General features: G+C 42.8%; 1 protein-coding gene across 1 annotated transcript in view; it reads left to right on the top strand.

Annotated features, from left to right (window-relative positions):
• Positions 1–17134, top strand: part of PPP2R2B (protein phosphatase 2 regulatory subunit Bbeta) — a 155364-nt gene that overhangs the window by 78854 nt on the left and 59376 nt on the right. Inside the window, exons 2-4 of the mRNA XM_039484930.1 lie at positions 9455–9552; positions 12173–12338; positions 16007–16119. Of these exons, the coding sequence (XP_039340864.1) occupies positions 9455–9552; positions 12173–12338; positions 16007–16119 (377 nt within the window). The remainder of the gene's footprint in view (positions 1–9454; positions 9553–12172; positions 12339–16006; positions 16120–17134) is intronic.

Below are 17134 nucleotides of genomic sequence, written 5' to 3'. Positions count from 1 at the left end.
CCAAACATGTAGGAAGCAAGGAAAAGAAGAGGAAGAAAAATCCCTTATATGCCTTCTGTTGTCACAAAACTGCTGTAGGAGTCTTAGGAGGAACAGCTATGAATTATTGATCACATGAATATATATTAATTCAAATTAATAATTATGTGCTAGCTTTTAAATGAAGTTTGGGATTAATAGCAGGCAGGCAGTTGAATCGGAGAGGATTGCTTAAGAGCGTCACACGTTTACCAGGAAACATCTTTAAAAAACAGCTAACATGCTATACTGTGCTCACCTCACTTGTTGAAGGAATGGAAGATATTTCCATACCTAATGTTATGTTTTTTCACTTGGAACTACCTAGGACAGAGCCTGATCTAAACCCTGTTGAAGTCCATGGAAAGACTCCTGTTGATTTCAGTGGGTTTTGTATCAGGCCATGATAGATTTGACTATCTAAGGGTAGGTCTACACTTACCGCGTGGGTCGACGCGGAGAGTTCGACTTCTTGGAGTTCGAACTATCGCATTTAATCTAGACGCGATAGTTCGAACTCCCCGCGCGCTCCGGTCGACTCCGGAACTCCACCACTGCAAACGGCGGTGGCGGAGTCGACCTTGGAGCTGCGTACTTCCGTCCAGACGCCGCGGGATCGGTGAGTAGTTCGAACTAGGGTACTTCGAATTCAGCTACGCTATTCACATAGCTGAATTTGCGTACCCTAGTTCGAACCCCCTTCTTAGTGTAGACCAGGCCTGAGTGAAAGCAACTAGCCACACTGAGTGGAAGCTACTTGCACCTTCTTCCCAGTTTACTATGAAGAATGCCACAGATGTTTAATTATATCAAATGAAATGCATACACATATTGGGCCAAAAAACTTGGCTGATGTAATTCTATTGAAATCAGAGGCGTTACACCAAGTATGAATTTGGACTGTGTTAAAAGAGGGATTCTGATTTTTTTAATTCATTATTGGGTTTTTTTGGGTGATAAAGCTGTGTCGTGAGCCCCATGGACCATTATTTAAATATGCATGAAATCCAAGCAGCAGGTGTGCAAGTAAACAGATAAACAAAGAAAAGTCCAGCAGATTCTATGGCCAAGAACTCCCCCTGTTCTGCTCCCTCCGGAATAAAGCAACAAAGTGGCCAGGGTGATTTCTTATGCCCCGAGAGCTGAGTATGGATTTTTCATAAATTCTGGCCCCAGATGTTTTAAATAGTTCTGCTGACAAGGTAATCCATTAAGTAGCTGGATGCTGTCTGAAAAATTTCTTGTTGTAGCACTGAACGTTTTTAATTCATTACAAATGAAATGGCTTAAATGTAATCAGCAGTTGATGGAGAAGATTAAATGGTGAAAAACAAATACAGTTCCAAGTGGGTAACTTTTAGAAGGGGAAAAACATCTGGATGCAAGGGCAACATTAACTAGTTACTGTGGTCACCTCTAAAATTTCTCCAGTTGCCTTTATAGCTAATGCTCCCATGCTATTTACAGCGTTTTCCCCAGCTGACCCCTATAGTAAGGGTAGGGAATGCCATGAATACCATAGTTCTCAGCTGATGGTCAGTGAAAAATTAGAAAGTATTGAGGAACATCCACTGTATGTGTTAATTATTGCCGTAGAGACCTGGGTTCGGACATCTTCTTATCTTTATTACTGTGCACATATTTCTATCACTCACTGTATCATTAAGGCACAATTATGTATGTTACTGTGTTCCAGACTGGTACTTAGCTAGAACTTGCCCAGGCAAAAAGTGCATGACTCTTTCCAGAGAAAAGATCTGACTGATGGAGTTTGCTTTGAGTATGGATCTAATTTATACTTTTTTCAGTTTTTTTTTTTTCATCTGGAACAGTCCTAGGGAAATGCGAGGCTTGACTTTCTGCCCATATTTTAATGCATTCGAGTTGCTACCTTCAGTGAGAAGCACATAAATTTGGAAAAGAGTAAAAACACTGGGCAGGATGGTTCGCAGTAAAATATGGTTCAAAATTGACATGTTTATAACTGACATTTTATTTAAACTGGAAACTTTAAATATGTTCCAAAGATGAAATCACCGTAAAGGAAAAAGGCTATTCTAATCAGAGATGGGCCCATGCCACAGATTCAAGTTTGGTTCCAAGAACAAACTTCCCTAAAGTTTGTGTGTTCATGTTTCAGTTGTGAAGTCTAGAACTGGCTCTGGATGTGATCAGATACGAGAGATGAGGGAAATATACCTGTTTCACTTTGCAGGGGCTTGTGCAGACATTTTCCCCATATTCTGTCCACATAGCTTGGCGTGCATCCTGAACCAAATTTTACTTCAATATGCAGGTTTCAATAAACCCCAAATTTTGAAGTGCAACTTGGACAAAATCACTGAGTTTATCCTATTTTCTTGTTAAAAGGGGGGAAATTACGAACTCCTACCAGCTCTTGATACAAAAGCATAGCAGTGGTGTTAGCAGTTTGAGCTGAGATTTGTAATTAAAATGGGGATTAAGGGCCTGATCCATGGAACATTGAGATCAATGGATATTGGACCAGACCCCCAATCCCTTTGTTTGGTATTGCAAAAGAGGTCCCTGGTTCTATAATAAGGTCCTCAGACTTCTTAGCAAACCTGGGCTGGGTTGTGAATTTGTAACAAATCTAAAACCAGGTGAGATTTTTCCTGGCCTAGGGCTTTCATTGCAAACATTTAGCAGATCACTAGTAATCATCTGTGTTGTGCGTTGGGATCCCAGTTTAATTTCCTTTGTCTTTTTGCTCAGTAATTAGAACCTTTCTGTAAATAACTTAACTGCTCTGGAAATGAACCAGATCAGCTGGATGTTTTGTGAACTTGGGCTTTTGCTTGTTTCACTTCCAGGCAGCTGCCTCTAGTATAGCCTAGCCACTGCCCCCCCTTATGTAAGCAACTTTTATGGCACCGTCCAGTCCTAGTCAATCAAACAAACAAATGCAAGGCTAAACAGTGGAGTTACTTGGCGGGTCACAGAGGGCTACGTTTTGCTCAGTGTTATTTATCTGATAGCAGATTTCTTTGAATGACAAAAACTTTCAGTGTGTCTCTACTGTGGGGGTAGCTTCTCAAGCAGCTTGAGCCGGTGCTGGAAATACACATGAAAGAGTGAGCCATGTATGTACACAGCGCCTCGTCCATGCCTGAAGTCTGTGGATAAAGTAGAATATTCTACAGCTCAACCCCTACCCTGCGTCATTTAAAGTATGCATGCAGGGCTGGAGGAGGGTGAGGGACTGCAAGGAGATTATGGAGCAGGGCATAGTGCAGGGTCCTTGCCCTCATCTGACTGCAAAGCCTGCATAAGGCCAACCAAAAGACAGTAGAAAAGAGGAAAAGATTCGTCCTTTTATATCATTATTGATTATTTTATTAATCCATCACCATTTATTCTTATGCATTCCTGCCCTCTGAGTCTACTCCCACAGCTCTTTCAGATCCCCTATCAGTGCCAAAGGGGTAGGCTTGAGTGACAGGGACTTTCCTGTACATTGTTACACATCCTAATAACTACAAATAGCCCTACAAGTCATTATACAAGAATGTAAACCCAAAGCCAGAAAAAAAATTATTCCCTCTAAATCAGCACCACAGTGCATAATGTATTCAAGTAACCTGGACATTCCTGGCACTATTGCATCTATCTCACCACTCCCAGGTTCCCTATAAATCTTTGACAGGTCTAGGCAAGGCATAGGTTTTTTTTTTTTTTCACCTTGAGTCGCCTGTTTCTATCCATCAAAACTAAGTAATGATGAGAGAATCACTCAAGAGGAGGTTCAGGGGAGGTCATGCTGCTCGTGTGTAAGTAATTTTGTTGTGTATTTATTGCATAGTTAAGGTGCTGTGCTGGAAAGGGGAGCTACACATGGTGTAGGGAAGTGTTAGGGCACCATACAGAAGGATTTGGGTCACTTCCAATCTGGGTTGAATATGAGCTGGTGATCTAAAGTCAAAGGCTGTGTACTTTATTATCCGTTCCCTGGGCCACCAGTCCCCTTGTAACATCAACATTAAATACAGTAATAGAGTACAAACCTGTGTTTTAGGGACTGTGCAGGAACTGTACAAGTGTAGAAAGGAGGATGGTCTTGCAGTTAGGCTACAGGACTCAACTGAGGAGTGAAGGTCAAATCCTGATTTATTTTTTTTCCACAGGCTTCCTATGTGACCAGGAGCAAGTCACTTGGGGTTTGTCTACACACACAAGTTGTATCACTTTATTCTGGTATAGCTGAAGTGGTACAATCCCTATAGTGTGGACAGTTTTACTGAGATAAAGATGCCATACAGCTTATTCTCGTGGGCGATGGGAATAAGCTATACCAGTATAAGGCACTTCATACCAGTATAACTGCATCCACACTAAGGGCTTGGCTACACTTGCGAGTTACAGCGCAATAAAGCAGCCCCGGGCGCCCTAGCTCACTCCCTGTCCACACTGGCAAGGCACGTAGAGAGCTCTGACTCTGCAGCTACAGTGCTGCTGGCACTCCAACTCGGTGAGTGGAATAACGTTTGCTGCACGCCCGTTGGAGCACCGCGGCGCCAGTGTGAACAAGGTGTTGCATTACTGCGCTGTGATTAGCCTCTGGAAACGTCCCATAATCCTATTATGTCAAGCGGACACTCTTGTCATTGTTGTGAACTCACTGTAGGAATGCGGATATGCCCTTTCAAAGCTCTGTTTCTGACAGCTGGCTGCTTAACTGCTCTGGGACAAAGGAACCATTACTGAGGAATGCTGTTTGCTTTGAGTGAGTGAGAGAGAGGCGGGGGATGGGAGGTCTGCTCCTGTCTTAACTTACAAGACAGCATGCTGACACACTTTCTCTCCCTCCACATACACACAACACACTCCCTGTCACGCTCCACCCCACCCCCTGCATTTCAAAAGCACGTTGCAGCCACTTGCATGCTGCGATAGCTATCACAATGCACTGCTCTTTGTGGCGTTGCAAGAGCTGCTAATGTGGCCACGCCAGTGCGCTTCCAGCTGAGAGTGTAGACACTCGGCAGCGTTTTCCCTGCTGCGGTTTCCGAAGGCTGTTTAACTCCCAGCGCTCTACAACTGCAAGTGTAGCCATGCCCTAGGTGTTATATTGGTATAACTATTTTGGTGTATTAAAAAAAAATCATACCTCTAATTGTGGTACATAGTTAAGGACCAAATCTCTGTCTTGGTTCCATAGCTGTAAAATGGGGATGACAATTGGCCTGTAGCTCATTTATTTAAGGTATGAATAATACATGTTTGAAGCAAATCAGGATTCATTCATAAATGTCTCTAAAAAAGCATGAAATGTGTAGTAAATGTTGATCGGACCAAATAGTCCAGCCACGTCCAATCGAGTTATTTTGGCTTTCCACTGGTGTAAATCAGAGTAGAATTTGGCCCCTCTGATTTACACGGGAGTTGGAGATGTATTGAGGTTCATCCCTTTTGTGAAAGTTGGTAGCAGATGGTTAAAATCTTAATGGCAGATTTTACTACCCACAAACCCAGGCTGAATCGGAAGGGCTCCATATAATGGAATAGAAATGCTTCACCTTACTGCTTTCCAACTGAGTGCGGGCCAGGCCACCACCCCTGCCACTCGGTAGATTTCTGTGTGTTTGGATGGATGGGGTGTTGTCCACCATAATCCTCTTGGGTTTCTTTTCTGCAGTCTGGCTCTGTGTGCAATGAAATATTATCCCAAAATCTATTCACAGCAACCAAATGTTATAAATGAATGAAGACAAACTTTAGAAAGCATTCACATGTCATTGCAATTATGCTTAATGCTGGAGAGACGGGGCAATATGGGAAAGATGTGTGAATATTAATAGAAGCAGCGTGGAGTTCATTACTCACCTGCCTGCTGCCATCTGGATTGTCACAGCTCAGCAGACATGGTGGGCTCCTCGCACATTATCAGGGAGTGATTGGATCCTAAAGTGAGCGGAGGGATCCCTATGAAGACATAAAACAGTGGACATGATGAATAAATTGTAGATGGCCGTGTGTCCCCAACACTGAGAAGAGGCAACCAACTCCCATCAGGCACATTCCTGGGTGTGGATAGGAAACCGTAGGACAGCTGTGAATATCCGATAAGTAGTCATGGCATCTCTCAGCAGGGCATGGTGGGGTAGCTGGTGGCACAGCTATCTTTTTGTAAAATGCCAGGTAGGCCCCATGATGAGGACATCAAGGTGAATAAATACCACCTTAAAATAAGACTTGCTGGGGCAGATAGGGTTTGGTAGCCTTGCTAAACAGATCACCTAGAAGGGAAACTCCAATTTCAAACTAGTGGTGTCCAGCTTAGACAGCCAACCTGTAAAGCTTGTCCAATAAGATATGCCCTTTTGAACTTGTCCATGTCAAGTGTACCTCAGAGGGCAGGGTCATTCCTCACAACTCACCTGCCACAGCCTTATCCGACTGTGGTAACTGGGCAAGTGCTGCTAAAGATATTGGTAGGCTGGCCTTTGCAATGATCGTGGACTGAAGATGACCAAGGGGGAGGCCAAAGATTAGCTATATGGATGGGATATCAGCGGACCTCAGAGAGACCAATATGCATGACAGCTAGATGTACATTCATGCGTTTTTGAAGAAGGCTATAGAAGTCACTGACCCTGATTAGGGAAGTGTCAAGAAAGAAGGTCTTGTGTCCCCAGTCTCCTTCCACACTGGAAGGCTCTTTTCCTGTTTTTTTTCTCGTGGACCATAATCTGCCCCACGTTAATAGTGAAAAGCAAAGGAGAGCTGAACAGAAAGGTGGGCAGGAGAATGTAACACACAGTCTGAGCAGTAAGGACTATAAATGGTGGTTAGTCCACCAGGATGCATGAGTGGACATAGCGTGGAATAGATGAGTGAGATACCAGATTTGGCCTTTGTACAGAGGCTGGTAGTAGTGAGTCGCTGTAGTGAAGCTAGAGCCTGAGACTCACCCTACCTGTGGCTGTTCTCTTCCACCAGCTCCTGGAATCCCTTCCTTGTTCTAGCCAGATTGTGAAGATGTGAGTTATACTGACGTTTTTTTAATGACAGGTTTGTGATTAAAGCATTGGAGTTGCTAGAGTTACAGGTGAATCCAGAGTTAATCTGAATATTGTTGTTTTTTTAAAGAACATGTTGGTTGGGGTGGGGGAACATCCAGGAGTCACCGTTTCAATTTAGTCTGGTAGTAACTTAATGCATGACTGAGGTGGACTTTGTTGCCCTTTGGGGAGGAGAAGAATCATCTCCTTGTCAACCAGCTAAGAGTCCCATTGGAAATGATTTCCCAGCTTGAGTTAAGCCACCAGGCCCCAGCCAGATCCTAGTAGAGGAATAAGGGGAAAATAACCAAACAAACTGGATTCTAGTGAAATGGGTAAATAGCACTAAACTTGTTTAAAATGGGCCAGATTTCACCTGACGTACATTGAAGCCATTGTGGTGTGTCAGGCCGTAAATCGGAAGCAGTTTGGTCCAGAGACTGGCAAAGAACGGAGGCAGTTTATGGTGCAGTGGCACCAGTCTGGGGACAAAAATAGGAAAATGACTGATGCAGCTAACATCTATAACTTGTATAGGATAACTTGAGATCACAGGGTGCAATATTTTAAGATGATTGACCAATTCAGGACAATTGGAACCTAGAGGGAGGAAACTTGCCTGTCTGAGATACCATTTAGAAAGCTACCTTTCCAGGTTTGCCAGAACTCTTGAGGATATTTTTTTTTGCTGGATGGCATCTTGATTCACATTGTAGAAGACAGAGACAATAACCACCATTCACAGTGGCTTCTGAAGTTCGCAGGTGTGTGTGTGTGTGTGTGTAAGAGAGATCCATGTATATTAGTACCTTTCTAATATATATTTTGATCGTATCTTATATGTTTGGGTCCAATTCAGTGCTGACATATTTGTTTAGATGTTTTTCACCTGTCTCAGACTCTCGGTGCATTACAGTAAAACACAGATTTTGATCCAGTAAAGTATATGCTAAAAAACAATCAGTGAGAGATGCTCTTGTGGTATCTACAGCCCATCTAGAGGGGTCAGAAAAGCATCCCTATTCAGGGCAGCACCTAAGCACCTGATTTTCTTTAAGCATTCATATGACGTCTGAGTGTACGTACCCAATGTATGTGCACATACGTACATATAAGAGGTGTACATGCTTATGAGAAGTGTTTTGTTTACACACACACACACACACACACACACACACACACACACACACACACGTTACATAAATAAGGTATGAAAAGAGAAATTAAAGTTCAATAAAACTGACTTGTACACAAGGGATCTGGATACCAAAAGCTAAAACAAAGTGCCTTTCATTTTAAAAGATGTCCTTTAGCCAACTGCTGGGTTTGAGGCTGTGTTCCTTCTCCCCCCTGCACTGTTTTGCCTTTGCTGAATGCTGCACTCAAAGACAATCCATGAAGACCAGTAGGGGAATAACCACAGTAGAATTAACCTCTGACATTCTTCTAAAAATAGTCCTAATAAATCCAATCGTTGGCGGTTCTCCTGCCTGCTTTGCCTCAGGGGTAAACACGACTGAGTAAAGCCTTTAAAGCACGGCTTTCCCAGATTGTGACCCCCCTGGATAAGTTACTGGTTCCTGTCCGTTCCTTGTTTCTCACACATTAGGACAATTCGCCTCACTGTAATTTTGACCACATGTCCCTGTCCACACACAACTTTTCTTCTGATAATTATATCGGGCTGCACCACGTTGGGGAGACTAGATGGCAATAGTGTGGATGGAGTGTTTCCTTTACTTAATCTGAAGTACAATATGGGGGTTCTGCAGTGGGCAGGGCAAACGGCACACATCTAAGGCTATTTTGCCTGTGGCTTTGAACAGGGGAGAATGCAGTGGTGACCAGCAAGGTCCCCCATCTGCCCCATCCTCTGACTCTGCAGAGATGGAAACTACCAGCGCTCCCCTAGAGTCAGAGGGACGTGGAGGGAACATAGAAAGGAAAATATGGATCTGAATGATGACACATTCACTTAAACCTGCACAGGATCTTGAGGGCTTTTTATTGAGCACAAATAGTAGAAATGGGTGGTGATTACAAAATCTGGATATAAATCTAGACCTAAATGTCTCCCAGAGTTTTGGATATGGTATTGGTTTGGGATAACACCACTATGGAGACATAAAACAGCCACAAAATTTATTTCCAGACATGAATCCAATTCTTAGTGTCTCAGAACTCCATGTGTTTATATCAGGTTTTAGTTCATGCTCGTTCCTAGTAAACTGTTACAAAATTCCATGAGCATATTTATGTACAAGAAGAAATATAAGGACTCTGGAAACTTCTCTGGGGAGACAAAGCACTGACAATACATTTTTTCCTTAACTGCACAGAGAATGGTGTCTTATAGATGCCCATGAAAAGCCAGTCTGCAGTTACTTAAATTGCCTTTGTCTTCTTTTTTTCAGCTGACATTATCTCTACAGTAGAATTCAACCACACAGGAGAATTACTAGCGACAGGGGACAAGGGGGGTCGGGTTGTAATATTTCAACGTGAGCAGGAGGTAAGTGCTAGTGAATGCAAAATGCCTATTTTATCCTTTTAAAAGAAACTTCCTGCTGCTTCCTAATCCTCATGTGTCACTCTTCCCCCCAGTTCTCTTCTGGCAAACTACAAACTGCAAATAGGCCATTAACCAAAATGGGACCATATTCCTCTCAGAAAGCACCTTTTAAAATGTTGCATTTTCTGCATCGTTTTACTTCCATTGCACTTGTTGGGAGCCTAATGCAAATTGGATCAAGCTGCTGTGTTAGAAACTCCAGTGGTCCTAATTGTGTCATTTGCCAAACCAAATAATGCTCTTTGAACTTTGCTCCTTTCATCCAAATTTGGCACATTCATTGAACCTTCTCATGTTCACAGCCTTGCTTTGATTTGTATCAATTTGCATTAGCATGTTAGAATTCTGTAAACCTAACTAGCTGCCTTCTGATCTCAGTTTCACCCTTTTTTACACTGATAAAACACCCCAGATGTCAATGGAATTGAACCTGATTTACACTGGTGTCAGTGAGATCACAGCACAGCCTAACAGTTGGTGTAAGAGCCCCTACAATTTTAAGCCATAATTGCCATTTCCCTTGTTGTTCGCTGCTCACGCCACCAATAACATGCGTAGGGCCTTGTACTCCCCTTCAATGCGAGATGTGGAGGGAGCAAAGAAGAGTCAAAGGGGGCAGAAAAGTCTTTGTGGGCCAAGCCCTCTACCTGAGAGTCCTCTGTCAGTTCTGCTGGGTTGAAGCTGTGTGGCTCAGAGAAGGGAGCAATGTCAGGTTGGGCAGGGAAGAGGATCAGCTGCTTTTTGTGGTGTGATCCCCTGTTTGTCTGGCAATGTTCTCACTGGAATAACTGCCAGAAATGAATGCTCTTGAAGCAGTATTTGCTCCTGCTCTGGGCTTCTCACTTCTCACAATGGGTGGGTGCAGGCAGGGCAAGCTAGTAGCAGTGCAGAATAGCCCAAAGAATAGTGCCGGGGGGCAGCCCACACGAGCAGTGAGTTTTTGGCTCAATTGGCCATCACGGCTCCCAAGAGGCCCTTCGCTACAGAACAAGATTTGGGGTATGTGCCAAGAGCTGTGGGGGGGAAGCTTGCCCAGTATCTGGCTGTACTGTAGTGGGCTGTCAGCCTGGCTGGTGCGAGTCTATCACTTCCAGGAGCATCAAAAATTCTCAGAACAGAACATTTCAAATTTAAAAAAAAAAAAATCTACTGTAGCATAGATGGATAAGAGTCATCAAGGTGATCCTGGACATAAACCTTACCTCAGAAAAACCTTCCTTAAGAGCTTCTTGGTAGCTATGTATCGTTTGTGGTTCATTTCTGAAGGATCCATATTTGCACAAGGCACTGAGCACACCATTAAAGCTTTCTGCACATGCTGTGGGGCCAAGAAGCACAGAATGGGTTTGGCAAATGAAAGCTGTCACAGGCCCTTACAATCTGGAATATTTTTTCCCTCCGTTTCCAAAGCTGTCTGATGCTAATTGGTCTGGCACATCTTGTGCATACTTCACAGTCTGATCTGGATGGTAGCAAAGCCCCCTTTTGTCAATGTGTTCTGTTAAGGTGGAGTGGGATCTTGGAGGCCTGGCCATGATAGGCTTTAAAATGTCTTTAGACTAGAAAGTTTATTTTCAAGTCTTACTCTCAACTGTTTCTGTGTATACAGTATGCCCTGAGAGGGGCGGCTTAGTTTAGATTATATATACACACACCATTCTCATCATTCCCAACACTATTTTATTTCCTATTCTCTTTTTATTATTCTACTCTATTTCTTGAACTTTAAACTTCCTTATGTGCTGCGGGGTAAATTCCATTGAATTCCTGCTGTACAGAGATGCACCATTTCTGGAGGGATGTTGAAGGACCTGGGTACATCATTTGAACACAGAAAGTCAATCCGTACAATAAAGTGTGTGCATTTCTGTTCTGTTCAGGTTCTTACATAGTGCTCACCACTGTAGTATCTGAGAGTGTCTGGGAGCATTTAACTACCTCAGCTTCACTCAGGGCTCCCAGGTGCTGAGCACCTGGGCACCTCACGGATGTCCATGGGGCTTGAAGCTACACGGCACCTGCCAGCTTGCCCAGCACCTTGCAGAACTGAGCCCTTTGCCATTTTATGCAACGTTCATTCTTGCACAGATTGTTTCCTTTCTTTGGTTATTTTGTTTCTGCTGGATATTTATAGATCTTTGGGGCAAATCCTGCTCACCTTATGCCAGTACAGAGCTCCACTGGCGTCTATGGGGTTGCTTGTGTGAGTGAATCAAACCGGATTTGGCCCTGTATCTGAGCCATTATCTCTCCTCGCCAATTTGCCTTGGAGAGAAATGATGGGGAGGATTTCATTCATTCTAGAAACAAAGCAAAACAAAGGCACCATTTCCTGCTCATATCATCAGCATGCAGAGAAACTGACACAAGAGGAGAATACATCGTGCCGGAAAGATCTCTTGTGTCGGCTTTGATATCTAAACTGTAATGTGTCACCGTAATCAGACATTCCCCATCTCTTAACAATCCGCAGAGAACAAAAGACTCAATAGAAAATTTGCGCGTGCCTCGCTCTCGCTCTCAAAATTCCTTTTACCATTTTTTTTCCTCACTCCCGCAGAGTAAAAATCAGCCCCATCGTAGGGGAGAATACAATGTTTACAGCACGTTCCAGAGCCATGAACCCGAGTTCGATTACCTGAAGAGTTTAGAGATCGAGGAGAAGATCAATAAAATACGATGGCTCCCGCAGCAAAATGCAGCCTACTTCCTTCTCTCCACCAATGGTATGTGACAATAATAATATAGAATGCTTTGCCTTTCATCCATGGATTTCATGGTGCTTTGTCAGCGTGAAAAAAATAAATCTTCACAATCCCCCCGCAGGGTAGGTAAGTATTATTTCCCCCATTTTAGAGCAGGGGGAACTGAGGCATGGAGAGTTTGACTTGCCTAAAGTCACGCAGCGAAGCAATGGCAGAGATGGAAATAGAACCCAGTTTTCCTGGCTTCCAGCCCTCTTCTTCGACCAGTAGACCACTAAGGTCTTACGTTTATTTGGGTCTTGATCCTGGGAAGTGCAGAGCATCTTTGACCCCCTTTGAAATTAATGGAGAATTAAGGGTGCTCAGCTCCTCACAGGAGCAGGCCCTCATCCCAAAGAATCTCTCCCAGGAGAGAGAAATACACGTGGGGAGATGAACAGAGAAGGCTGAGGTAAGTAACCAAGGAGTTCGCCTCCTAGTTCTAATCTTAGTTATACTCTTGTCAATTTTTGTAAATGATCAAACACTGTACTAAGATTTAATGGGGCCTGCCCTAGTGCACCTCAGCCTTCCCTTTGTATCTGTGGGTTTGGTCCAGGGCCTATCCTATTTGAACTCCTTTCTGCCTTCCATTCAGACATGTAACTCCCATTACCTTTGGAACAGATTCTTTCATCCATAACTTCAGTATTAGGGAAACCTTCCGCTCAGGAAAACCATCTTCACATTTTTTGTAGTAGTTTAAAAAACAAAACAAAACAAGGAGGACTGATTTTTGCAGCCTTTACTCATGCTGAGTAGTACTTACACAGAGGAGAAGTCCTATTGAAATACCATTCTTCTGGGATCCTGGAGAGAACAACAGAGAAGGGGAGTTATTTAAAACAGTTATTGGGGTCTGTACTTGTACCATATCCCCCTGATTTCAGCTGGAGTTGCTGGGTCTCAGCGCCTCTCAAGATCAGGCCCGTGGTGTCCATATAATCCACACACACAAAGTAAAAGGACGGGGAGAAGCAAGAATTAGGAGGGCCAGGAATATTCAGGTTAGGAATTTGATACATTCAGTGGGCTCCATTCTGGTCTCACATATGCTAATGTCTGACCAGTGATGTGACTCGGGATTTTAACCAGCATGACTAAGATGAGCATTTGAAGCCCAACCTTGGTGAGAAAATTCTTCAGCCTACAGGGCAGAAGAGCTTAAAAAGCCTTGAAGTCATTTTTTCTGTCTTTGGTCCCTGTTTCTCTTGGTTTGCTCACCTTGGGAGTTTGCCATGAGGGAGCACAAGCACAGGGAATTGGTATCTGTGACTTGTGGCAACACAGACAATGGTCAGAAAATGTCGTCTTTTTTATTATTATTTCTTCTTTCTGGCAAAATCCTATTTTAAAAAATTAAAGAATGATTCTGTTATAAAACATGAGTTTAAACAGGGATAACATGAGCCCAGCTAGAATTTGCTGTCGATGCATGTCTCGTGTATTTCCCTCACACAGGGTTCTGCAGTCAGTTCACACTTATTCGTTTGCCACTAAACAGGGAGTTTTCTTCCCTCTGACTGTTTATTGTGCTCGTTATGTTCGTGGATCCTGGAATCTTTTTTAAGAAAAACTACAGCTGATTTTTTTTTTTCAATTTGCAGCTGTGTTCAGCTGAGCAGCTTTCTCTTATGCTCAGATAAATATCAGGAGGATCCAATGATATTACTTGGGATGAATGGGACCTTAAGATGGATGTGACTTAATTACTTCAGGGGAAAAGGAGGGGTCTAATTATCTCCCATAGCCAACTTACTTTGTATTATGGAATTTACTCTATTGATCATTGTAATAAAATTCAAAGACTTATTAAACTCATTTGGGGGGGGGTCATTGAAATGCAATGAAGATTAATTATAGAGCATAATGTTCTGTTAATTGAGTTTTTAAATAGTTTTTTGATTAACAGGGATATTATCTTTCCATTTGGGATGGTGTTTCAGAGGCTTGCAAGATATCAAAATGATTCTTTAAAAAATAACTCCCATGTTATTCTGTATCTTTTTGTTCTTGTTGTTAAACTAATATTATGGAGGGGAAACCCCCTGAAGTTAAATGGGTTAATAAAAACAAAATTAATGGCAGTCTAATGGAATTGCTGTGTAAAGGAGAAAATTAAGATGAATGATAAGATTGTGTTTTAAAGCTGGTGGAAGTGATGATAAACTGCTGATAGAATCTCTGCCAGGCAAGGGAAAAGAAAACACCATTATTCAAAATAAAGACCACATGTTCCTGGGGCTCTTTCACCTAAAAGCCTTCATGGCACAGGATAAACGGGATGTCAGTAGTTGAAAAATCCAAGGAAAGATGGCAGTATGGGAATTCAAATTGGATGTGCAGTCAATAATAAAATGCCAGTTTCTGTTCAAGGTAGTGGAAAGGGGAGTTGAAACTGACTTTTGAGTAAATTACAGACATGATTTTACTTCATTCTGGGGGTGTTCTTTTTACTATGTTCACAGTGTGAACTTTAAATCACTGTATATTTCATGGTATTACATCCTAGATTTCTTTGCCTGAGCTAGTCTCCACCCATGGACAAAAACAAAAGTCAAATTTCATGAGATCTGTTGTGTGCAGGGTATTTTTTTTAAAGTTCATGCACAAATGACCACTGTTCTCTAAACACTGGTGTATAGCTGCACAAGCGCTACTTATGGTTAATGATTCCACTGGCTGCTGGAAATATTCAAAGACATGATGGATAGAGCACTTATGAATATTATTCTCTTTTTATTTGTAAGAGGACAATTGGGCTTGATGCAGGAATTGAATGAAATGTTGTGCAAGAGGTCAGAGTAGATGATTGTAATTGTCCCTTCTGACCTTAAAATCTGGGAATTGCCATGTATCATGGCAGTTTGCAGTAATAAGATAGGCAGTAGAGACACAATATGGAGATGTGGTGTATCATCAGCATTTAACATGTTTTCAGTGATTTGTTTAATCATTTGGACCAAGTTAATTTGGAAATCATACTTGCAAGTAGTCAGTTTCCCCTGGATAACTGCCATGCAATCTGGCAAATTGGAGGAGGAAAAATCATATAATAGGGTGTTCTCTTGATTAACTTTGGTGGTAGGTATACAGATATGCAGCAATGGGAGAAGAAAGACTCTGTATGGATTTGGTCTGTAGGTGGGGAGTTCTAAATTAAACTTCTCAGCAGACTTCTGCCTTCTCAGAACAATGTAAAAAGCTCTCTCCTCTTGTAGCCAATGCCCATGTTAGAGTTTCTAGTGACACACTGTGGCGTGTATTAGATAAATCCTAAACTCTGTATACTGAATCATGTGACCTATGGTCATAATCTCTGCATCTGAGTACTGGAAAGTCACTTCTCAAATAATTTGTCTACTAATGCTTGTTTGAATCAAACAGTCTTAAGTTTGTAATAAATACTTCGGCAGTTGCCTTGCAGCAATAGGAAGGCCAAGTATTCCTGGAAAAAAGTGTTGATGATAAACAGCGTTTCTTTCTTCAGAGCTGATTCTTTCCATGTCCCTAGATCTCATTCAGATAAGACAGGAATCGGGAGCATTTTTTACATTTAATCAGATTTTTATGACATTGGCATTTCCATCAGGCATTCCTTTTAGGATGTCCATTTACTCAGGCATAACTTCTCTCTTTTGCTCTTCCAGATAAAACTGTGAAGCTATGGAAAGTTAGTGAACGAGATAAAAGACCAGAGGGCTATAATCTTAAAGATGAAGATGGCCGCCTCCGAGACCCCTCCATGATTACAATGCTACGGGTGAGTTAATTGAGACGACTAAGGATCAAGGAAGAGGTACAACACAATAAGGAAAGTAGCCGAGGTGGTGGTGGGCCATGTCTTGGTAAAGATGCGTTTGTTATTACAATAACATTGGTGATGCTAGAGCCAGGAATGCTTACGATGCCAGGTTGGCTGCTTTTGCATGAATGACAAGAAGGGCCAATAGAGCTCTGGGACTGCAAGACCGAGTAAGGGCCATGGAGCTGGAGCAGGCTGTAGAACCTTGACCGGGGCTCTGGCAGTGGCTTCAGGGTGAAATGCAGAATGCAGGCTTCCTTTTCTTCCCCCGTCCTGTGGATTCTGGGTTCAGAGCAGCCCAGTCCTCTCTCATCGCAGAGGTTCCCTAAGAGTCTGCTGCAGTAATGAGCTGAATAGTGCAGAGCCCCACCAGCCCAGAATATAGCCCCGCACTTGCCCTAATACCTCACAGAAATCCTTTTTCACCATCTGGTATTCATGGTGGCTGCTGTAAATCTAGAAACCTGCAGATTCTCAGGAGAGTTACTCATTCTGAATGAACAAATGAAGATACATAGGAAATGCTGTTGCTTCCTTTAAATGTGAAGGCGAACACACAGACCTCTCTGATATGCCTTTAATGAATTCAGCTTAGTGTCAGATGATAGGACATGGTGTCACATGGGTCATTAAGGGGTAAATCCTGCAGCTTACATGCAAGCTGAATAACACAACTCTACTGGAGAGAGCTGTAGGTTGGAGTGGAAAGAATCCTCTCCCCTCTGGTCATGCTGGAGTACCAAACCCCACCCTGCCCCTGCCTCATGTGTCCAAACTCTGCACCTCTTGTGCTGCTGAACATATCTGGCACACGCCTGTATTCCTGCCTGGCGGTGAAGGAGTTAAAGCATTTCTTTCTTTTTTTTTCCTTAGTGTTTGACTTGGGTTGTTAGAATGTAAGTACATTCTGTAATTGAGTTTTCCCTCCCAGTGTAAGAAGATTAAAACCGGCCTCCCAAATCAAATGTAAACA

The sequence above is a fragment of the Mauremys reevesii genome, linkage group 8, assembly GCF_016161935.1.
Source record: "Mauremys reevesii isolate NIE-2019 linkage group 8, ASM1616193v1, whole genome shotgun sequence".
Lineage (NCBI taxonomy): Eukaryota > Metazoa > Chordata > Testudines > Geoemydidae > Mauremys > Mauremys reevesii.
The sequence above is the reverse complement of the archived record's forward strand: the minus strand, read 5'-3'. Positions and strand labels throughout refer to the sequence as shown.